The sequence below is a fragment of the Neolamprologus multifasciatus genome, chromosome 2, assembly GCF_963576455.1.
Source record: "Neolamprologus multifasciatus chromosome 2, fNeoMul1.2, whole genome shotgun sequence".
Classification (NCBI taxonomy): Eukaryota; Metazoa; Chordata; class Actinopteri; order Cichliformes; family Cichlidae; genus Neolamprologus; species Neolamprologus multifasciatus.
This window is the reverse complement of record NC_140440.1, coordinates 20,902,931-20,927,623: the sequence shown is the minus strand read 5'-3', so window position 1 is coordinate 20,927,623 and position 24,693 is coordinate 20,902,931. Positions and strand designations below refer to the sequence as shown.

The window sequence follows — 24,693 nt, the reverse complement described above, 5'->3', positions numbered from 1 at the left end:
TTATTATTATTATTACATTATTGTTTTATTAAGGGCTAGATGAAGTTTCTTAAATTAAGAAACTTCTTACTTTAAAAAAGAGAGCGATGTTGTGCAGTTAGTTACACATATGTTTATTTAAAAGAAATTTAAAAATGGGACTGTTGTGTTTAAAATTTGGTGCTATTTTGTGTGCAATGTATTCATTGTAAAAATTATAAAACTAGTACAGTCAAGTTTAGTGACACAATAATTTTTTGATGTGATACGTCACAGCAGGGAATGTGACGTGAAGGACTAAACATTTCCAGCAACCGCATTGCTTTCATGGTCTCCATAGTTTATTTTCAATCTGTCTCACTGATGTTATTAGTTTGGCTGTGGTCAAAAAAAAACCCACTGTATTTTTCTTATTGCATTTTTATTCCAGCTTGGAGATTGCGCCATTTTTCAGTCCCTGTTCTTGAAGTTTGCATTAAAAGCCAATCCTCCACGTCTGTATTTAATTGCTCTTTGTGCTCAAATAAATTAAAACCTCTTCATGGGGTTTGAACAATGCTAGGAATCTGGTGTCTTGTGCCATCTGCTGAAAGAGTGCTGCGTGTCAGAGCCTCCCTTCTGAACGTGGGACAGCATGAAGACATGGGTGGGTTTGGCAGGGTAACAGCTGACTGGCTTCCTCTCTGAAGACCCTGACAGTCACACAGCTGACACTCACCAAAATGGCTCCCTCAGTGTGAACCAGGCAAAGCGGGATGATGACAGGACACATGCAGCAGAATAACCGCTCTTCTTAGAAAAGAAATATAGAAGCGCAGCGCCTTCCAGCTTAACATGCCACACACGCTGACCTGTGTCAAAGAGACAGCAATGTCCCAGAGATAAGTCACACTGGGCAATTGCTAAGTGTCACAACTCTATCACCTTTCTAATTATAAACATGAGACTCAAGTCTCCAAGAATGGAAGTTTAGTCAGGCCCATCTGTGGCCTAAAATTAGCCCCCAAACACCCCCCACCCCACCCCAGAAAGGAGCTCTGGCACCTTTGTCAGTTTAAGCACACACATACACACACACAGCGCACACTGCACTTTTCTCAACTCGTTGCACCAGTGGAAGCATTGGGCATTCCTCAAGGACCTTTACTTCACGTGACTCGTGTTTTATTGGAGCTCTGAAAGGGTTTCGACTTCTCCCGTTGGAAACACCATCAACAAGCAACAAGGTGAGGTAGGTGTCTTCCCAGTGTAAATCCCACACTGCTGCAGTTGCAGTTGGCACAAACTGATTTATTTCGTGATTGCAGTGTATGCTTGTGAGCCTTATTCTTTCATGTTTGTGCTATTCTGACGTTAAAAAATGAGTCTTAACAAAACATAAGCCGAATGACAAGTTATGGTGTTATGGTCTTTCTCTGCTGTTGCAGATGAAAGGGTTTTAACTAGAACTAGCCCGGAGTCCCAGTATGGTTCTGGGCCGAGCTGCCAACATGAGTTTGATGGACATTTCTAAGATCTTCTCCCTGCTCCAGCCCAAGGAGGAGGATGAGGACGGCGAGCAGAGTCAGGCTCTGAACAACGCCGTGAGCAGCGACGATGTAGCTCTGCTCTCAGAGCTTCTGTCTCAGGAGGATTACAGAAAGTCTATCAATGCTCGAAGTGGGTGGGGGGTCCCCGTAACTCCCTTGCGCACTGCTGCTGCACTGGGACATCTGAGGTGCCTGGAGCTGCTACTGGGGCACGGAGCAGAGGTGAGACTTTGTGGAAAGGATGATGAAATGTTGAGGGTGTAACAAGTTGCCTTCATTTTTTTTATTAACAAAAATGACATTTTGGACTTGGACATCATGGATTGTCTTTCTTTTTATTTTGTTCAAGGGAAGAGTAATTAAATTTGGTGTGATATTACAATATATTGCATCATTACATTTTACAATTTGGGCATTAAAGCTGGCATAATGATTTTTTAAATTCAAACAATAGATCAAATTTTTAAGTGCAGTGTGGAAGCAGTCACTAGGAGTCGCTAGTCCAACACAGTCCAACTTCTATTAGATGCTTCTTTGGGTTTTTCAAGCTATTAACAATGTTTCTCTTTGTTTCCAGTGCATTCAGTGCACAAGCCAGCAGATGTCTATCGACAGATTTGCAGAACGAATTGATTATCTTCAGTCAAAGCCTAATCAGTAGCCTTGGGGGGTTAGATTTCCCACAGCAGCAGAGCAGAGTCAACATTGTCAGTTCAGCATTTCACTTACAGTGAGCTACAGAGCTGCTAACAATGTCGTACTGAAGTAAAGGTGACAGCTTGCGGTGGCACACATGTGGATGTTGGGTTGTGCAAATGATACCTTCCCTTAGAAGGGTGTTAAACTGTGATCCAGTCACTTACTCGCATGCACACAGGACGGTATTTGACACTTACTCAGGGGAAAAGTACTTGCGGTGATAAATCAGTGGCGTACTTCTTGTATCAACAAACTTTGTTTTTACTTTTAAAAAAGCCTGTTGGTTCCTTATGTCTGAATCCAGGTTGACAGCTTGGACGTGAAGGCCCAGACGCCTCTGTTCACAGCTGTCAGTGGGAAACATCTGGACTGTGTAGTTTCACTGCTGAATGCTGGAGCAGATCCCAATGGCAGCCAGTACAACAACTGCTCACCGGTGCTGACCGCTGCCCGAGAGGGTGACGTCGACATACTCAGAGAGCTGCTTCGGTTTGGAGCTGAGGTAGACGTGAAGCCCAAAGTCCCCGAATGGGCCTCCAACGCCACAGCGTGCAGAGGGCCCCTCTACATCTCAGCTGTGTATGGACACCTGGACTGCTTTAAACTGCTCCTTCTTCACGGTGCAAACCCCAACTACAACTGCACGGATGAGAAAATGTTGGCCAGGATCAAACAGCCGAAGACAGTTATGGAGGTGTGTCTCCGCTACGGCAGTGGGGTGGAGTACATTCAGCTTCTTATAGACTTTGGAGCAGACGTCTATCTGCCGACACTCATCATTGACAAAACCACTAAGCAGAACGAAGCTCTGCTTCTGCTCCTCAAGGAGAGAGGTGAGAGCGAGTCACACCTGAATTTAATTTAAAATCCTTCTCCTCACATACAAAATCTTGAATGATCAGACCCCATGATGATAGAGCTTGCAATAATAGAGCTTTGCTTTCACACTGCAGCCTAACTTATTGTTCTTAGAGTTTCTGAAGTAGAATGGGAGACAGAGCCTTCAGACCCCTCGCCTCTGGAACCAGCTCCCTGTTTGCATTCAGGGGACAAACATCCTCTGTGCTTTTGAGATTAGACTCAAAACTTTCCTTTTTGTTTTTTTTAATAAAGGTTATAGTAAGGCTGGATCAGGTGACTTTCAACTATCACTTAGTTATGCTGTAATAGGCTCAGGCTGCAGGGGGATGTCCCATGATGCAATGAGGATTTCTTCTTTACTCTTTACACTTCACATGCGTTTATACACCACTGCTGCATGCCATTCAATTTTATATTCTCTCGTCTTTCTTCTTTACACGAACCAGTCATGGCAGAAGGGCTGCCCCTCCCTGAGCCCGGTTCTGCCAGAGGTTTCTTCCTGTTCAAATGAAGTTTTTTCTTCGTACAGTCACCATGCGCTCGCTCATAGGGGATCATCTGATGGTTGTGGTTTTCCCTTTAATACTCTGTGGGGTCTTTACCTAAATTGTCGTAAGGTGCCTTTTGTTATGAGTTGGTGCTATAATGCCTCAGCAAACAAATGTTGTTTTCTGTTTCTTCAACAGTTTGCCCCAAATCTCTGATGTCACAGGCTCGACTGGCAATCAGAGGATACCTCCCTTTTGCTAACAAGGAGCCTGCAATTGACAGCTTGGACATTCCTCTGATCCTGAGAAATTACTTGAAACATGAAACCTCAGACGTCATGTGATGGTTTTCTTCTTTTTTTAAAAAATTTCTTTCTTTTATACATTTTTAAATTTTTTTACCAGAACAAGCTAAAGGACTGTTTTACATCCGAATTGTTTATAGCTGTGAAGTCAGATGATTTTCTTTCATGTCTATGAAGCTTTTAGAAGCAAAAGGAAGGCTCCATGTTGGAAAATCCACTGTATCTTTGGGAAGTGTAACAACATCAGTGGCCACTAGAGACCACAGTAACACCATACATTGTGGATATCCAAATCTCAGGCTCCTCACAGGCACTATTGTTATTCTGATATTACCTCACTAAACCCACTCCTTCACTCGGGTAACATTACACAGACACATGTAGTCACCTTACTTATTTAGATATCCAGACACACACACACACACTGTCTGCACCACAACAGGATGTCTTAGATCTTGCCTGAAAAACATTCTTGTGTATTTGGACTTCAAAACACCAGGAAGCAGAATGAAAAGCCTCCACTTCAGTGCCTCCAGCTGGGAGAATACATTTGCATAACGCTCATTACTTATTGATTAGAGCATAATTATTTTCAGGATTCAATTTTAGTGTTTAGAAGTTTGTTGATTTAAAAAAAAAAGTTTTCTTTTGTGTGTGTGTGTGATTAGTGATTACCACTGTGATATTATTTATCTTACATAATATATCCTGGAGTTAATGTGTCAGCTGTTAGGAATGGGCCCTACAAACAAACAGGAGATGATGTCACACGACAGGAAGGCCAGCACAATGCTCTCACTCACAGACTGATGCCTAGAACCCTCCCCCCCGCAGTTCTGTAGTTTTATTTTCAACAAAAAGTACAGCTATATCAGATATGGATTGATTTTTTTTACAGCAAAGTACAACATATTCCCAGTGCTTCTGATTACATCAAAACATATAATGTACATACAGTTGACATTTCCACTCTCCCATTCACAGTTTCTGGATTGAATAGGCATTATTTTTCAGGTTTTTCATCTCTACAACAAATAATCAAACTCAAAAGCCAGCAAGAAAGAAAATGACAAATGTTTGCATATGATGACAAAGGATATGGATTCTGTGAGTACATTTTTCACTTGAAAAAAAAAATCCAGACACCCCCCCCCCCAAACCAAACCCTGAAACCAGATGGTGATATACAATGAATAGTGTCCAAATGTGGGATGTCAGTCTTCTGTTTGTTGCCATTGAACACCAACATCGGCATATGGCTCATTGAAGACTTTTACCCTGACTATTCTGGAACAGCACGGGACTGCATAACCGACTCCAAGGAGTTCCTACTGAAGATGTTGCTATGCTAACTGTGAGTGAACGCGTCTACTGGCTCACCCTGGACTAGAAGGAATTACATAAATCTGTGCAACTTCTGATGCATTCAACTAACTTGGCTGCCTTGGTTATATGACTGGAAAGAGAAAGCGAAAAAACAGAAATAAATTTGCACAGAAGGCTATCCTCTCAGCTCGGAGCACAAGGTCAGATTGATAGCTTTATAAGAAAACTCAAACGAGCGTATATACATCATTGAAACCATGTGGCCAAAATGGTACTGTTTAATACTGCTGTCAATAAATACAAGCAAAGAACTGCTTTGTAATGTCAAGTCATTGTACTTAAAAGGAACAAGAGTGTAATATGAACAGCTATGAAATACTGTGTGTGTCTCTTCAGGATTATGATTATTTTTAGCCCGTCCCAAGAGGTTTCGAATTTATTCAGTTCTAAATCTATACACAAACACCCAAGATCAGTGCTAACTCATATTTGGTTCACTGTTGTCGTAGAAAAATGATTACCCGTTTTGCCTCTGCACATAATGGCATTCCACAAAAATAAAACAAACCAAAAAGTCATATATTTAGGAAAAAAATATTAACCAGCAGTCTGTAGCATAGCAGTGTGGGTTTAAAACGATGCTAGAGTTTATAGTACCCATCATATCTGGGCTAAGAGAACATCAGTGCCTTTGATTTTCCCTATCAGCAGTTCAGTGTTTTATTCAGGAAAAGATGTTCCCCTCTTATGTGTCAATAAATAATAATAATATTAATAATAGTAATACAAAAAAACAGAAGCTACAACCTGTAATGCCAAGTGAGCAGGAGACAGGTGGACAGAGAAAAGAACTCCCTTTAGTGAGATGGTATGGGTACACACAAATGAATGGTTCCGGGTTGCCGGGGAAAAAAAAAAGAAAAGAAGATTCAATTGGAAGTTAAACAAAACTAAATGATCTCGTTAAGTGTTGCCTTAAGTCTCATGCAAAATATTGGATGCCACAAGCATGCAATTACCTGGTACTGAGATCTACCGCACGCTAGAACTGGAACAACATTCGTCTCCAACGCAAAATACCGATATCCAAATATATGATCTGTTCTTTTTACAGTATTTACAGTGTGTAGCTGATAAAGGTAAAATAGATGACTCTTGATTCATAACTCACTTTTAATAATATAGATCGACACGCGAACCTAAGTTGACTAATGGAAATCTGCTTCCTACTATATATTCAAATTAAACAGTTTTTCAGCGTGTTAAATACACAATAAAAGAAGTCGATGCTTCTAAACATCTGAAATTGGAATAAATTTCTAATGTGCAATAAAACTGCTCCTATGTAAATGTGCAATAATATATGAAAATGAGTCGTCTTTCAATTTTTAAATGGGTCTCAGTCAAACAGCACAGTATCTGCTTATATGGAAAAAGTGGCCTGACCTCTAAGGCTACGTTCATACTGCAGGTTAAAGCGCATCAAATCACACTTTTTTGACCCTATGCGACCCATATCCGATCATGGTATGACAGTGTGAACGGCACAAATCCGATATTTTCAAATCCGATCTGGGTCACTTTCGTATGTGGTACTGAATCCGATACATATCTGATGTTTTAGAAAGTGACTGCTGAATGGTCATTAATTAAATGGTCATGTCGCATTAAATCCGTCTTTTATGTCACTGACACAAGACAGACACCAATTATCAGCGCTGGAGAAGCGCCAGAGAAGACATCGCGAACGCTTCCTGGCCATCCAGTGTAGATGTCAGTGAAACTGTTGGGAAGACAGCGTTGGAGAAACGTGAACATTTTATTTGTATTGTATAATCGGCAGATTCTGACAGAAATCTTTAACTATCCTTTGAAGCACCGCTCCTCTAAAACAGCAATAAGGATCATTATTAGGCCATATGTAAATAACAAAATAACTTTATAACTTAAAGCAAAATTGGGAAACGTAAAGTCTGAAACAGTCAAACAATACTGTTTGGTCTGGTTCTAAACAGAGCGCATTGTGTGTGACGTCTTCTTTTGCGCATGCGGCCGCTTTGAGGGTTCACACTAGAGCGTGTTTGCTGTTGCATTTTATTTGTAGTGTGAACAAACAGACAAAAAAACGGATTTGATCAAAAAATCGGAATTGAGCATCAAGACCTGCAGTGTGAACGTAGCCTAAGTTTCTGTCCGAGCGGCTCTCGTGCACTGGGGAACGAGGAATTCCCAGTGTGCATGAGGGAAGGGGCGGGAGTTGTGGGAACAGAACGGAAGAGAGAGTGAGAGATGCACTGAAGGGAAAATACATGACTAATTCAAATCTGCCTGTGAAACTGAATAGATAATCACTAGTGGAATGCTGGAAGGCACTGTTAGATAGCATCTCTCCTCTCCGCAGCAGAACGGGCCAGCAAGTAAGCATGATTATTAGTGTGTGTGTTTGAGTGTGTGTGTGTTTGCCTGCATGCTTGTATCTGTATGTTGGTACTGGTGGTAGTGTTAAGCAGGGAGTTGGAGGGAGCAGGGAGGGTGGGCAGAGCGGGCCATAGCAAGGGACCTGAGGATACGATAGCCTAGGAACCATATCTTTTTTTGCCGTACCAGCCAGGAGAACTATCTTCCAAAACAATCTCACTGGGAGCCATCTCTACAGACACCAGCAGCCAACTCACCCATTTCTCAACTTCCTTTACTGAAACAAAACATAAATTACAACATACAAAGCAATTGTAAGGTCTGTTTTTTCTCCAACAGGTTATAAGGCCTATAAGAAGGCAAACAAATGACATAGAACAATATAACTCTTTCATAGCACGCTGTAGTGAATAGTGATAGATATAGAATGATATATCACATTGCACAAATTGTCAAACTGTATATGTACTGTCCATCTGGTGATATAATTCAACACAAAATGTACTCCTGTGTCTGAGGTCAAAACGTGGTCACAAACCGTGGACAGATGTTTCACTTACATTCCAAGTGTGGGAAAAAAAGAATACGTCTTCACGATGAATTTTCCTCTTCACTTCCTCAGATCTTCTCTTTTACTGCTGAAGGACTCTATAATGCTAGGATCTCTCGCAGACCACGGCTTCACGCACGTTTTTGTTGATTAAACAAAACCAATCTGATCACGCCACAGTCCTTTGGAAATCACTTAAGCAGAGCTGGAGCTAACTGCCAGATCTGGGGGGAGTGGGGCAACGTGAGGAGGGGTGAGGCAGAAAGCAGAGGTTTGGAGCTGGAGTCTATAGAGATGTATGAATGTGTCAGAGGAAACCTGCATGCTACAGTTTAAATTCGCCTTTCTACCTCCGTATACGGTATCGGCTTGCACTGCTGCAGTGGACTTTTTTGTTTCCCCAGTTAGTTTTGGTCCACTTCACAAATCATTATCACTTTTTAGACACCCCCCACCCCCTTGAATACTGGATGGGCTTCTTACTTATTGGTCACACTGACGTGTTGATATTTGTATCGCTCATACTCAAAACGGGAGTACATGCTGTGCTTTTTTACAGTGGAAGTGACACAAAATAATTAACCGAAGTCTTTTCTTTGACAGCTGACATGTTATTCTTTTGGCCAATGCATCACAACTTCACTTTTACCGCTCGTTTTCTGGAGGTAGGCTGTGCTTTTTTTTCTCTTTTCCACCCAGGTGTCAGCACAGTGCTACAGGGGTGGTCTCTAGGGAGGGCGGGATGGGAGAGGGGCTGTGGCACAAGGCAGGCGGACCGTTGCCGGCCTATCTCCTGCTCCCAGCTGCTTCATCTAAGCTCACTGCCAAATCCAGCGCGCACACACACCCCCTCAGCGCGATCGGACATGAATACCCTGTCACGAGTGGTTGGTGAACGGATGTAAATATACTATTGATGTTCCGCCTATTGATTTGTTCCCTGACCCATCATCACATCACGGCCAATGGCAGGTTTCCAAAAGAGTGAAACTCTTCCTCTGAGAGCCACTGACTCACAGAGGCAGAGCAGGTGGATGGAGAGATAGAGAGGACGAGTGGGATGTGGAGAAGGAAGAGAACACCTAATGTCAGACTGTGAAAAGAAAGAGAGAGGAGGGGGCTATTATATGCAAGCTGCTACAGAGAAGAGAATGAAGCTCTGAGTGCGAGGAGGAGGTCCAGACGCAGACATCAGCAGCGCAGAGATGGCTCAATGGGTGCGTGATCAGTGGCAGGATGGAGCTAACTCAGAGGTGAGGTTGACAGCCGAGCTTGGCAAGTCCTTCACAGGCCGCGGCGATCGGCTGAGGTCGTCGTCTCGCATTCAGAAGAATGCAGCAAACAATCTCACATAGCAGCACAGCAAGATCTCAGCTTTTTTTGTAGTTTTTTTGTTTTGGTCACAATCATACTACTGGGAATGACTTGGTTTGGCCTCATGTTTCTTTCCAGAAGATGGATTGAAAATGATCTCATGTAACAATCTCGATGACTTCAGGACATTCAGATGGCGTGATTATCCAGAAAGGGGGGAAGAGTTCGTGACAGTTGACTCAGCCGGAGAAGCATGATAACTAAGAATGTTACTAACATATATGAACTGTAAAGTTGTGTTTATTTTTTTATACGTTTTTTTCTTTGTTTTAAATCCAAGTCTTCAGTCCTCTCGCAGCTTCCAATCACACTCTATATTAACATTGGTCCTTAACTTCAAAGTCTCGTGTTCGTGTGGGGTTTTTTTTTTGTATTTTTCTTCATCATGGGAGGGGGGGGGGGGGGGGGACATGATCATCCAGTGTTTAGTGCTTCTAAGAAAAATAGCTGGTCCATCGGAAGAGTCTGTGTATCTCTATTTCTTAAATGGAGCTAATCTACTAAAATTCTGCCAGAAAGGAGCCTGGCCTCTTTTGGATTGACTGAATTCAAAAACCTCTCCTTGTGCCATGTCCTCCGTTACCTCATACTGCCCCACACTGAGGGGGTCCTGTGGGGGCGGGTATGAAGGGGGCGTGCACCTGTTTACACCTGGGAAGGCAGGCGCCAAAAAAAAACAAAAAAAAGAGCAAGAAGGTTTTGTGGGGGAGGGAGAGGGGACAAGGAGGCAGTGCAGGGCACAAAGCAAAAGAGAAAAAAAGAAGAAGGAGGGAGGCAGATAGCAAAGAGGAAATGTTATCAGTACTGCATCTGGAACAGGCACAACAACACAACATCAAGTCATGCTTCCACAAAAACAGGCACATAGACATACAAAATGGGCCTTCACTGTTAACATTCCTGCATATTAATCCCGAAAATATGATGAATATATGATGAAAGCTGAATTGGGAGATTCAGCTCTAGCAATGACACAAGGGAGACTAAGGATGCTATTCAATCAAACTCTGTGGCGGGCAAACAAGAGAAGCAGCAGATTACAACTGATACGCCGATGAAATCGAGCATTTGGACAGAGGGGCGCTGTTCCACCATGTTTGTTAACAGCACGTTTGTTTGAATAGCACCCTCGACACTTGAGAACACAAGAGTGGCGAAAATAGAGCCAACAGAAAGCTGTTAATATGCATTTAACTACAGTCTACAATGTCGTCGAGCTACAGTCTACAAGCATCACAACTATGCTACTGTCATTATTAAATACAATCAATATTTGGAGATGAAATATTCAAAAGTTGCCATGGCATCTTAGGAAAAGAATATGAGAAGATGAGAAACAGTGTCTTTTGTTTTTGGCCAGACGCTGTTTTAGCAGTTAGAAGGGTTCGATCTCTTTGTGTTAGGGGAACCTGTTTATCTGTTTATAGACAGCACAATGCTTGTAAACAGATTGGACAGTGACCGCATGCTCCAATGCCAACGTTAGACACAACACCTCCCAATGCTGCTTAGCAGTTGCCATGGCATCTTATTGTGCTAGCTCTAAGGAGAACTCTAATGCATATACCTTTATCATTTTCAAACCATGTCCATACAACATGGCCCTCTTTCTCAAGATGAAATCTATAAATGAATCTGAAATTCAAGAGAGTACTTCACCTTGTGCCAGCCAATGTACACATATAGCACTTAGAAAAAGACAACATTTACTTCTGACAGACATCTACTGGGTTCCTAATGTCAGAGAGAACATTCCAGCAGTGGTCATTAGTTCATTAATACATTAATGGATGGTCATGCTTATTGTGAAACTGGCAAGAACATCAGTAATGGTAAATGTACAAACATCTAGCCTAGCACTAAAATGGCTAAATAGTAAAGGATGATACCGGCAGTTTGGACATGTGGGTGCTTTGTCGCCGATGCTTCGTCGAGAATTATCATTCTGAATAACTTGTTCGACGTCTTCCTTCTTTTACCGAGATAAGTGGCAAGTGTAGGTCTCTATGCAGTTTTTGATACCACACATGTGTCATAGATTTTTAATGTCACATATGTAGCATTAAAACAGAACACTTTCAATCTGTAAATTAGAAGAAAAGGCATAATCTTCCTATTTTATTATAAATCATGACCAACTGTGGAACATGTTACGAGATATCACAGCGTTCAGTGTTCACCAAAACAGCTATTGTTTTGTTTCTGGTTGCACCAGAAGCACCAACAACCACACATGGCCAATTCCCACTGAATGCAGCATTTGTCTTATAAAATTGCATGAGACAGACAATAATGTCTGATCATTAAAATCAATTGGATGTCACTGTTTGCATTTCAACAATCCTTTAGATAAATATAGGATGAATCAAAAAGATCATATGATTTCAAAATGCTTTAGTCGTTCACTATCAAAACATGTACTTTTTGGTTGTCAGTAGGTACTGTAACAACAGCAGAGGCTGCAGTGACTCCAGACATGCTAGTATGTAAAGAATGGGATAAGTTTGACTAATTTACACACATATGTATTTTGTCTGGGGAACAAAACACGTTTTGTATGCAAAAACTTTAAATCAAGCCATGTATTTTAAAATTCACTGCAAGCGTGTGTGTCCATTCCATAAAAAAAGAATTCTGATGATTCTTCTCATTACATTTTGTGAATACTGTGAATACCCAGTCTGTTATTCCAATGCTACACTCTGCAGGCTTTGCACATTTAAGCTATTGTATAACCTCTCGGTCACATGCAGCATCTACTGCAATCAAGTCCCTCTGTGATGATATAAAAGTGTGGATAGGAAGTAGGGAAGCTCACCCTATCAAACAAAAGAAATCAAATAAGCTAAGTTTTGATCATTTTATTCGATTTTCTAATAATACTTTTACTCATACATAAAAATTACGTAATCAGGTTGCCCTTGTAGTTCCAGTATGAGCTTTGGGATCAGGAACATGTGAAGTATCTAGTAGGATTGGTGAGGCACTGTTATATACACTATATTGCCAAAAATATTCATTCACCCATCCAAATCATTGAACTAAGGTGTTCCAATCACGTTCATGGTCACAGGTGTATAAAATCCAGCACCTAAGCATGCAGACTACTTCTACAAATATTTGTGAAAGAATGTGTCGCGGTCAGGAGCTTGGTGAATTCCACCGTGGTACCATGATAGGATGCCACCTGTGCAACAAGTCCAATCGTGAAATTTCCCCACTTCTACATATTCCACAGTTAACTGTGTTATTGTGTTATTATGACAAAGTGGAAGCGAAGTAGTAGGCCACGTAAGATCACAGAGCGGGGTCACTTGATGTTGACGTGGGTAGAAGTCGCCAACTTTCTGCAGAGTCAATCGCTACAGACCTCCAAAGTTCACCACCACTGGACTCTAGAGAGCTCGATCAGTTCTCTGGAGAGACAAATCACGCTTCTTGGTCTGGCAATCCGATGGACGAGTCTGGGTTTGGTGGTTGCTAGGAGAACAGTGCATGTCTGACTGCATTGTGCCATGTATAAAGTTTGGTGGGCGTGATATTGTGGTGTGGGATTGTTTTTCAGGAGTTGGGCTTGAACCCTTAGGAACTCTTCACGTAGTCCAACATGACTGTGCACCAGTGAACAGTCATGAGCGAGTTTGGTGTGGAAGAACTTGACTGGCCTGCACAGAGTCCCGATCTCAACTTGACAGAACATCTTTGGGATGAATTAGGGTGGAGGTCTTTTTATCCAACCACACAAATGAGCTCCTGGAAAAAATGGCCAAAAGTTTCTATAAACACTTCTAAACCTTGTGGAAAGCCCTCCCAGCTGTTAAAGCTGCTAACGTTGGACCGACATTAAACTCCACGGATTAAGAATGGGATGTCACTCATGTTCATATGCGTGTGAAGACAGACGAGTGAATACTTTTGGCAATATAGTCTATATCCTCAATTGTAAAAAACAGGTTTCAAGATTTTTCGTATAAGGGGGACAGAATGGATCCGGATTAGGATCACTTTTCCTTCAAAGAGGGATCAATCCTGCTGTTCCCGAATAATCGGATCCCTGTCATATGGCACTTCATGGCACTGTACTACAGTGTGTGCTTTGCTATGTTACGAGTCCTGAAGTTCTTATATTCTATACTTAGCAATGCTAATTAACTTATTAGCTCATGCTGTGCTGTGCGACATGGTTCATGCTATGTAGTCCTTATTCGAATAAGCAAATACATAAAAGGTCTGCATTGAATAAAAATAGACAAAACAGTAGTTGGCTCAGAAACCAAGCAGTTTGTTTAAATCTAAAACAGGGTGTTGAGTGTTTCAGCATTAGAATTACAAGTGATGAAACGTTTTTCAGCACCTTCTGCAAAACATGTGCAGTGGGAAGAGGCCTTTCCTCAGTAAGAGAAGAAAAATTCAAGCTCTGTGCAATGTTTTAAATCATTTTCAAGGCAAGCGTGACACAGGACCCACATGTCATGAACACCGGCATCCTCCTTTAAACTCAATACTTCATGCAAACAGCCCTCTGTCTTTTCATTGATGCTTAACAGCTGCTTTACAACTCATATCAGGTCATATCTTCAACGTAGTCTCATGTATAGGCTGACAAGACATTTAACTTAAAAGGAGATACATCTGAAGTAATATAGCGAGAACGCGTGAACGCTCGTGACTTTTCTAGCTTACTTAGACTTCCAAGGCTAGTCTAGGTCCATCCATAAACAAAGTATGTGTCAAAAAAGGTGTAGAAAGCAAAAAAACAGAGCAGGTAAAGGGAAGAGTAAACAGCGATGAGAAGACAGAGCACACCAGCGAAGGAAAAAAAAAAAAGGGAAATCACCTGATATCTTCTTGTTGCCTCACCTTTCTGTTTGGTCACTTTTCTCACTGTCATGGCTGCCTGTCGCTTCTGGTACTCAGAGATCTCAAAACCTAAAAGACAACAGCGTTATGTGCTGGAGAGAAGTTTCACACAGGGTCTGCAGATTAAAAAAGCTTTATTTAAATAACTTTAAAATACAGTAAAACTTCTTTAATTTGGAATTCACAAAGCTCCTGAGAGCTAATTTTACTGTATGTGGAAACTAGAGGAAGCATCATTCAGTCCCAGCAATAAACAAAATCCTGTCCAGTCTGAAAAACACTTTGTAGTTTATCACCTTCTGCTACATTTTGATCACAGCCCAACCAGCCAGAGAAAAAGCCCAATTATCACTTGGGTCTTTCAGATTCAAAATCTACAAACCTCAGAGATAAAAAAAAGGTGCCTGCAGACAGCAATGGCCCTGTAACCATCACAAGAGGCTCATGCTTGTGACAAGAAAACAACACTGATGTCTGCATCTGCTGATTACCTACAACCACGCTCCTTTTGGTTGGAAAGAACAAGTCGCACATGAAACTGCTGACAACAAGGTTTGTAGACATTGTGGGCTATGCAGGTCATGATTTCTAGGAAGGGGCGCTGCTGCAATGTTTTCAAACATTGTTTTGTAAAGCTTTGATTACCTGCATCTCAATTCAATTCAAGGGAAGGCAGATAGTTCTAAAACTTGTATTTTTAAAACTAGGCAACTTGCACTGAAACGATCTAAATGGATAAATGGCTGAGGAAGAAAAAATGTAACTTTTTGGGGGAACTGTCCATTTGATGTTAGCTCATGTTTTTTGCAGTGAATTCCAACAAAGTATTTGCCCCTTTCTTATTTTCGTTCTTATTTTTTTTCCAGATTTGTCACACTTTCATCTTTCAGATAATCAGGGAAATTTTACTATTAGACAAAAATAACCAGAGTAAATACCAAATGCAGTGTTTAAATGAGCATTTCATCTATTAAGGGAAAAAGCTATTGAAAGCCTACCTGGCCCTGTGTGAAAAAGTAGTTCCCCCTAAACGTAATAACTGACCGTGTGACCCTTGGCAGCAAGAACTGTAATAATGTGCTTGCAATAACTGGTAATGACTCTTTCACATCACTGTGGAGGAATTTTGGCCCATTCTTCTTTGCAAAATTGTTTTAATCCAGCCACAGGGGAGGGTTTCAAGCATGAATTGTCATGCCAAAGCATCTCATTCAGGCTGAAGTGATTAGGCCACTCCACAACCTTAATTTTTGTGTTTTCAGAAGTGGACCTGCTGGTGTGTTTTTGGATCATTGTCCTGGTGCATAGCTTAAGTGCTATTGAGCTTCAGGGCATGAACTGATGGCCAGACATTCTCCTTCAGGATTTTCTGGTAGAGAGAAGAATTTATGGTTTCATCAATTATGGCAGGTCATTCAGGTCCTGAAGCAGCAAAGGTAAATGGCCTGTATTTGTATAGCGCTTTTCTAGTCTCTAAGGACCCCAAAGCACTTTACACATCCAGTCATCCACCCATTCACACACTGGTGATGGCAGCTACATTGTAGCCACAGCCACCCTGGGGCACACTGACAGAGGCGAGGCTGCCGGACACTGGCGCCACTGGGCCCTCTGACCATCACCAGTAGGCAACGGGTGAAGTGTCTTGCCCAAGGACACAACGACTGAGACTGTCCAAGCCGAGGCTCGAACCGGCAACCTTTCGATTACAAGGCGAACTCCCAACTCTTGAGCCAGGATCGCCAGATGCAATGGGGCTCAAACTTTCCAAAAAGTTCAGCTTTTGAAGATATTTCCTAGTTTTATGGATCATCAAGATGGTTTCTGGCAAATGCAACAGAAAATTTTGTGATCTTTTTGGTCAGCAGCGGTTTTTGCCTTGAACATTTTGCCGAGCCTCTTTCTTATTGTTGAATCATGAATGCTGACCATAACTGAGACGAGTGAGGCCTGCAGTTCTTGTTGATGTTGTTCTGGGTTCTGTTGTGACCTCCTGGATGAGCCGCTAATGCGTCCTTGGAGTAACTTTGGTAGGCCAGTCACTCCTGGGAAGGTTCACCACTGTCACCGCTTTCTGAATATTAGCTCTCACCATGGTTCGCTGGAGTCCCAAAGCCTTAGAAATGGCTTTGTAATTACTTTTTCACACAGGGCCAGGTAGACTGGCATAGCTTTTTTCCCTTAATGAATGAAACCACCATTTAAAAACTGCATTTTGGATTTACTCAGATTTTCTTAGTAAAATATTAAAATGTGCTTGATGATCTCATCTATGTAAATGTGATAAATATACAAAAGAATAAACTGAAGTTCTAGCATTTTGTGAACAAAACTAATAGTTTTCAAACAGGGAGGTGTAGAGTGGTGTGTAACTAACCGATTTTCTCATCCTCCTGCACCATCTTCCTCTCCTCGGCGAAGGCCCTGAGCCAGCGGATCTTCTCCTCTGGCTTCTTGGCCAGGAAGATGTGGATCTCCTCGCTGTCTTTGTTGCACAATTTAAAGGCATTCTTCACACTAACGTTGAAGTCTTCGTCACGCCCGTCTATAGTGTCCCGCACCTCGTAGCGATCCATGTCAATGCGGCCCTTATAGTACAGGATGTCCCGGCGTATCAGATCCTGGTGAAGAGCAGATAGATTTTTGTCATTGTGTGTATGCTGAATCTTAGAGGAGCCGACAAACATGGTATCTCGAGAGTCTGCCTTACGCGACACCTTTCACTCACACGCCGCAGAAAACAGCCCTATTTTTCAGTTCTTTGCCTAATATCACAAAAAAGGACGCATGGCACTAGATTATCAGATACACCACATTACCAGACGAATGACTGTAAAATGACACCGCCATGAATATTTGTATAGCAGGGGTCTCAAACTCATTTAACATCACAGGGTGCATCCACTGTAATTTCATATTAAATGGGCCACATCAGTGAAGGTGCCTAATAACTTTTTTAAAAATGTCCATTTACTAAGCACATGAAGACGTTCAACTACAAATGTAATTCCTGAGCTATCTTAAGATGAAAAAGCTTGATTTTAGCAATAGCTCTGTTTTTTCGCATGAAAAGAAAAGCCATTTTATTAAATCAGAAATGTTTCAGGACGACCCATTGGGTTTCCACTGTAAAGGAAATAAAGAAATAAAAGAACCTGAAATTTAAAAAATACATCTCATGTGAATTCATAGAAAATATCATATATTTTTTTACTGTGTAAAACTGAAAATTCTGTTGTAAATTGTGAAAAGGGCTTTTTTTGGCGTATGTCAGGTCATGGAATATGTCCTTTTTAGTAAGAAGAAATTTCAGTTAAAGGTTCAAAATTTATGTTCTGAAATTTCAACTTTCTATCTATTAATTTCTGAGCAACATGATTTTTGAGTACCTGAGCCCAACACACCAGCAGCTATAAAACACATACTGCAATAGACACAAACACAACTAATGAATGAGAATTGACTGATATTGTTATTGCTTTGCATTTCAGCTCTCCACGAGCACACGCAGCACAATAACTGTAACCCTTCTAACTTTCATCATTTGCAGGAACAAGATGGCCACATGAAAAATTCTTCGCCGCGACCCCTCCCTCAAGAGGAAATGAACATCCCGTTACGCTGCGAGGTTGACGAAGGTACAAAGAAAGGATCGGACGTCTTTTAATAAGCATGCAGAGGCAAATGTGCATCTTTGTGCTGATAAGGAAGAGATGAGAGGAAAAGAAGGCAGGCAACATGTAATGTGCTCCTCACGCATCCCGAGGGCTCTTAGGAGCCGATACATATGTAGCACTGAGGATGCTGGATAAGCAAGAATAAAAACAAAGACTGGAATTTATAATGTAGAATGACTTGGAGCAGATTTTTGTTAGTGGACCAGAACAGCAGGCACACAGAGAGGTCTGAGGACATACCTGAGTTCATTTCTGGTGCCATAGATGTTCAAATGTGACAAGTCAGGGGAGGATGTCTGTGTGTGCGTGGAAAGACAATATAACTCCAAGTCTTTGTTTTTTGTTCTGTGTGTGTGTTTGTGTAGTGATAAAACTATTGTTCCTCTGCTTCCACACGTGTGTGTTCGTGATTCAGTTTTTCAGCCTCTGTGTGTGTTTGTGTCTAAGTGTCTGCCTGCATTTGTGTCTGTATCTCTGTGCGTGTATTGAGTCAATCCAGGCGTGAACATTCGTCTGACAGGCGAGCACAGCCTTGGTGCATTAGAGCCTAAACTACCAAAGCTCCATTTTGTGAAAGGCACTGAGGATTTGAACGCATCTTCAGCGAGGGCTGGTGCGTCTCATGCAGCATTATGTAATCTGTTTTCAGCTCTTGACTCAGGTTGTAAGAATTCACATTGTCTTCAAGCGTCTCTGTCACCAGCCATCTGATCTTGCAACTTCCAAGAACACGAGTGGAGGCTACATTTTAGCTTCCAAGCATGTTTTCACTCAATAAAGTCTTTAAATAAAGGGAAGACGTTGAAGAGAGAGACACAGCCTTACCTTCTTACAGAGGACCAGCTGGTGATCAAAGAGGAAGAAGACTCGCTGCTGGCTGCGTCCATACGGCTGATAGATCCATGACAACTCCCCAGTGTAGATGAGCTCTGAGCTCCTGTCCAATATATCATCCCCCTAGACATAAACACAACAGTTAAAAAGTTAACGAATGAAAAGAATACTCCTGCTACAGCAAAAATTCATTTACTCATCACCGTTAGTCGCACTCAGCCTGTGGAAACAGTTACATAATATATTTTGTGGTTCACAAAGAAGTCTTGGAAATTAAACCTGATAATGTCATAATCATGTCATCAGGGATAAATCGGAATTATGGAACATTTTTTACAGGCTGAAACATCTAAATGTCTCTCCAGGTAGGAAGGGGGAGTGCTGGAAACCAACCAATCTTGAAACCAACTAGTAAATAAAATCAAATCTTATTACGAGCTGCCCAACTTTGCAAAGTGCAGTAGTAAACTGCTGGATTAATCCTTTGGAAATCAGTCAACACAGTCACGTCCTGCTCTGAAAATCAAGGTGTCTTTTTCAGTTTTTAAACACTCGCTTTCCTGCTGTGTGTGTTTCAATCCTAGCTCATCTGTTTTTTTGGTATGTTAGTAAAAAAGCACTCGTCGGCCTACAGGCATTTAAAAAGAGACTAAGACAGTCACATCATTTAAACATAAGATGGCGGTCCAGAGTGTTCAGCTGGCAAAGCGAGTCAAAACAAACTACCTTATTTATGTTATTTACATTACTTTACTGCAGTCATTACTTTGTAGCCCAACGTGAGAGTCTCTGCCTTATTAGTCTCCTCTGCTCTGTGTTTCACTGTGTCTCGACTATGTGTGTAACAATGAAAAAGGAGCAGAGGAAAGATGTTACTCAACTTCAAGTCAAGCCACTACGTTACTGTAAGTACAACTAAAACTTCCCAACAGGTGTTCATCTGTCAACTTAAATGCACCAGGATGCCTTGAAGTAGTTATAAAGATTTTATTTGTTTATTTTTTCTTTATTATTTAACACTTTTTGCAAAGAAATAAAAAAAATTACCCGCACAAGTAAATGTTTTTATATCCAGTCTCATACACACATTAAATACAAAGGACACATCTGAAATGTAGCAGGAGAAAAATAAAATCCAAAAAAAATCAAATTTGCGTTTTTGCTCTTTTTCTTCTGCTTGTTTATGAAAGAGAGAGCATAAATATATTATGATATATTCTTATTGTTATTATTGTATGTTACTGTTTTTGTTGGTGGTAAAATAAAAAGTATGCTCTGAGTAAGTGTGTGTCGCAATGTAAATTTCTGCAAGTGAAACTACTACCATCAGAGTAAATTAATTATTATCAACGAGCAGCACTGTTGCCCCCAGGAAGGCCTGCGCTTGATTCGCAGAGTTTCTTGAAAAGAGTCTGCAGATCAAATCATCTGCATTCATTTGTTTCCCTTTCTCAAACACGTCAGTCTCAAGCACGTTAACGGGCAATTTAACCGCTTTAATCTCTCTGTATCGCTGTTCTTAACATTTTTTCTCCAGTTTGGCACCTCATAGTTAACACTAAACGTCTGAAAATGCCGCCAAAATATCTCAGTATTTTAAACTCACTCGACCCGAATCTGCCATGAAAAAATTAGAGAAAAGCCCACAGGGAAAAGCAGCGGCGGGGGAGCTTACTGTAGCATATCACAACAATTCAATGTAATTTACATTGCTACTATGGGCTGCTGGCCATGGCTGGATTTCTTTTATTGCCCTTTGTGCAAAGACCCTTTCTGGTGGTAAAATGAAAACAAAGGCATAGGTGTTGCTGATGGACCCTTTTCTTTAGTCTGAGATGCTTTGGGTGTAAATGCTGTCTACGCCCCACATTTTAGGAATTAATGGCACCATTTGGGGAAACATAAAAACATAAACATTAAGCTTTTGTTCAGTACAGTACGGTACATTCATACACATACCTCCCAGTCCAGAACTGAGGCTTGCCACTGGGCAATCTTGTCAATATTCTCCAGCCGTCTCTTCCTCTCGTTGATTTGCTGGGTGACGTTCCGCATTACTGCCAGCGCTGCTGCCACATATCGATAGTCACTACAGACACAGTGCACACATAATTACTCTTGGGTGTTTAAGAGTGTTGTAGCTCTTGGTGGTTGGCCACTCAAAGGCATGTAATGTTGTAGTAGTTAATGATACAGAGTAGCCTATTAAAGAGTGGGGTTATAAACTCAAGTAACAGTAGTAAATCTGCTGGAACACACTCAAAAAAAAGGGAAAAAAGACACTGCTATTTAATTTTAATCAGCCACTTTCTCTATTCACAGTTAACTCCGGCTGCGTCTTTGCTAACTGAGCTGGATTTATCCCTCTGGCTTAGATGTGCTGCAGATCCAATCCTCACTTTGGAAGATAATATGTGTGTGTGTGTGCTTGTGTGACAGAGAGAGTCCTATATCTGGCAGATTCTCCACTGCTCCTAACAGTCAAACACTGCGATCTGGCAGGCCTCGCTGGCAGAGCTGGCACCTATCCCTCTCTGGCTGAGAACGCGTGGTTTGTGAATGACCTGGAGCTGACTGAGACACGCTGAATCATTTACACCATGTTTCCGTGGGTTTGCACGCATGAGTTTGCACATCTGGATGCGCACATATGCGTTTAATGCATGAAAGCTCATCAGCAAATGTTTAGATTACATACTCTGCTTCTGTGCTGCAAAAACATAGATTGTTGTGTGTGTGCCAACACCCGAAGAAAATAATCCTCAATTCATATTTAACCTGTTATCTCTCTTTCTCTCTCTCGATATATATATATATATATATATATATATATATATATATATATATATATATATATATATATATATGTGTGTGTGTGTGTGTGTGTGTGTGGAATGGAATACTGCATATATGAACAGTGGAATTTAGTATTTTCAAGACAACTTAAGAGTCTGTAGAGGTTTTCTTCAAAAAAAAAAAAAAGGGAAAAAAAAGAGTACAAAACAACATTTGCTTCAGTTAATGCATGGATAATTACCGCTTCAGTGGTTTAAACCCAACACCTGCAACAGCTGCATTGCAACACAATGCATCTGGAACAAAATGGTGCATCAGTAATGACTTCACTTTTAGAAGCAAATGCATTTCTATGAAAGGGCAACAAATGAAACAGCTGAAAAGTTATTTGTGGCCTCGGCGTACTGTACCTGTGCTCCTGTGCGGTGTATTTAAGAAGCTCGGCCAACTGGAGTGGATATTTGCAGATTTTCTGGACGGGCGTGAGCAAGAAGCCATCTATGGCGATGTCAATCATTTGCTGGAGGAGGCGACAGGCTTCGAAGAAGTGCTGGTACCTGCCATCCCTCATCAGTTTGCTCAGCTCCATACAGGCATCCAAGTGGTTGTTACAGTATTCTGAATAAATCCAGAAACCGTCTTGCTGTAGTGCAAAGGAGTAGAGATGGATATCGTCAGGATAATTAAAAAGAAAAATCATATAAATAGGGGAGTGATTATGGTTTCTAAAACATTAATTTCTTCTTATCTTAGGATGCTGTTAGCTGGTTAATTAGCTCCACAATTTAAATATTATCACAAGATAACGAGACGATAAAAGAAAAATCTATTCTCTTCTTCTTCTTCTTTCATTTTTGGTCTAAGTTTGTCTAAAATATACTCACATGTTCTAAAAAGCACGGCCCGATTTCAGAGAGGTGCGGCTCCTCTGTGTTGTACTGTTTCTCCAAATCTCTGACAAAACCCATCTGAAAGCGGTAGATGTCCTCTATGTTTCCAAAGATGACCTTCAACTGGTCGTCGTTAAACATGTCCACGCGCTTCCTGCACTGGCGCAAGTAGCCCTGCAAACAACACCGGTTACAGCTACAGTGAGGCTTTGACAGATGATCCTGTTCAGATGAGCACAAACATTTTTCAAAATGAGTATCAGGTCTCGAACTGTGCCATGGCTGCTTGTAGTTAATTAAATGCCCTGAAGCTTTGGCACTTTGGGAACAGATCTGATATAAGATAGCCAGACTTCTCCCTGCTGTCATTGTGAAATATGCATGCTAATCCTTTTTGTTTTGTTTCTTGAAGTCAGGCTCAGTTCAAATATGCATAATCACAACAGGGACTTCACATTATTGTATCTGAGAAATGTGACATTTCAACGATCAAGTCATTTACTGGTGACAAATTAAAACATCTGAAAAACATAAAAAACATTACAGGCATCTAATAAATAATTTTTTAAATAATAAAAAAAATCTTAGCATCATTTTGAATTCAGCAGTGCAAAATTTCTTCTTCTTTGTAACTTTTCTAAAACACCAAAGCAACTTACTTTAATAAACTGACCGGCTTTTTAAATCCAGAATATTCTACATCTGTATTTTTGATTGCTTGGTCTGGTTTTTAGCTCTTCAACTTCAGTTTTTATTATTTAAAAGTGAGCTTGTTCAAATCTGTTCCTCAGCTCAGAAATATCCTTTGCCCGTGCGTGTCCTTGAATATTTGGAAGATCAAAGTTGTTTACATTAGCAAGACGTGCAGAGGTAAAATCCACGCTTTATTGCAACTATTCTTAAACAAGATGCTTACCTAGATATGACCTGGAATACAAACATGTATAGAGCAGTTTAGGGAAAGATGATTGGAAAATATGTGATGGAAATTGTCTAAGTTCAAAACTGTTTATTCTAGCATATAGCACTGCTGTGTGCTGTGCATTACAGCTAAACATCTCCACTTTGGTCTTGTCTGTTCAAAGGACATTGTTGCAGAGGTCTTGTTGTTTTTTCAGATGCTTATGAAAACATAAGCATGTTCTTTTTAAAGAGAAGAGGCTTTCTCCTGGCAAACGTTGCAAACAAGCCATACTTGTTCAGTCTTTCTTTGATTGCACTGTCATGAACTTTAAACATGCTAACTGGGGGCTGCAGAGTCTGAGATGTAGCGTTGGGGTTTTTTGGTTTTACGAGCATCACGCAGTCTGATGATGGAGTGAATATGCTGGGACATTTACTGCTGGGAAGATTGTGGGATTGTGTGAGCACACACCCTAACAGCAAAGTGCCAAAACATCTTCTTTTAGGTGCTCACACTTGCTGATGATTAATCAGTCAAGTGCCTTTTATCATTAGTGTGGTGGTCAGTAAATAACAGTGATTGTCACTTAGATTAGTGAGTTAGATACCACTGTTTAAAGACCAGACACATGCCAGGGAAAAGCAGGCTGTATGTAGTGTATGTTGTAAAGACATTTAAATCAAATGATGCAGCATATAGAGGCAAAATTGTACTAGCTCTAAATATTTTAGAAATTAAGTTATTAATATATTCAAATGTTAGAATGTGTGCACTTTATAGAGGATACATGTCTGTTTATTATATATTAGACTGAGATTCCTGGCTTGGGAGCATTTTTAAAGAGCTGCAATTCTAATAATATAAAAAATGGCCAGGGTTTTGTTTATTTTTATTAGGTGTGAATTTTAGCTGTCACTTCAGGATGATTCATAATATAATGACAAATTTAGTCTGGACTGCTGGGACCACTGTGTACAGCTGACATATTGCGGTTTTGCATTTAGCTAAAAAAGCATTATTTTTGGCCTGTTTAGCAAACGAGAAAGAAAAAAAATGGCTGGAATAAAAGTGTGAATGTGGGAGTGTTACGAATTTATGCAAGATACTAGATGCGTAGCATCAAAAAGACTGCTGCTTTTTAATTAATTCAGCTTCATACCATATAGTTTATAACCTGTCCTGCTCTTACTTGACATATTAAAG

General features: G+C 40.9%; 2 protein-coding genes across 9 annotated transcripts in view; one reads left to right on the top strand and one right to left on the bottom strand.

The window, feature by feature from the left end:
* The first annotated feature begins 87 nt into the window (after nt 1-87).
* On the top strand, nt 88-5,769 carry asb12a (ankyrin repeat and SOCS box-containing 12a). Of its 2 annotated transcripts, none has more exons than XM_085171711.1 (4): nt 88-1,205; nt 1,407-1,730; nt 2,512-3,040; nt 3,755-5,769. In XM_085171711.1, the coding sequence occupies exons 2-4, from the start codon at nt 1,446-1,448 to the stop codon at nt 3,898-3,900; spliced, it is 960 nt and encodes a 319-aa protein (XP_085027837.1). In that variant the 5' UTR covers nt 88-1,205; nt 1,407-1,445; the 3' UTR covers nt 3,901-5,769. The 2 variants fall into 2 exon arrangements, with proteins under 2 accessions (XP_085027837.1, XP_085027831.1); XM_085171705.1 differs by having other exon boundaries at nt 88-1,210.
* Nucleotides 4,690-24,693, bottom strand: part of arhgef9a (Cdc42 guanine nucleotide exchange factor (GEF) 9a) — a 53,203-nt gene continuing 33,199 nt past the window's right edge. For 4 of the 7 annotated variants that reach the window (XM_085171645.1, XM_085171636.1, XM_085171664.1 and 1 more), the window contains 7 exons: nt 22,581-22,760; nt 22,107-22,339; nt 20,860-20,989; nt 18,892-19,023; nt 16,767-17,010; nt 14,390-14,458; nt 4,690-10,180 (listed from right to left, as the gene is read on the bottom strand). In XM_085171645.1, coding sequence (XP_085027771.1) covers nt 10,005-10,180; nt 14,390-14,458; nt 16,767-17,010; nt 18,892-19,023; nt 20,860-20,989; nt 22,107-22,339; nt 22,581-22,760 — 1,164 coding nt within the window. In that variant the 3' untranslated portion in view covers nt 4,690-10,004. The other 3 variants (XM_085171673.1, XM_085171681.1, XM_085171655.1) reach the window with 3 other exon arrangements.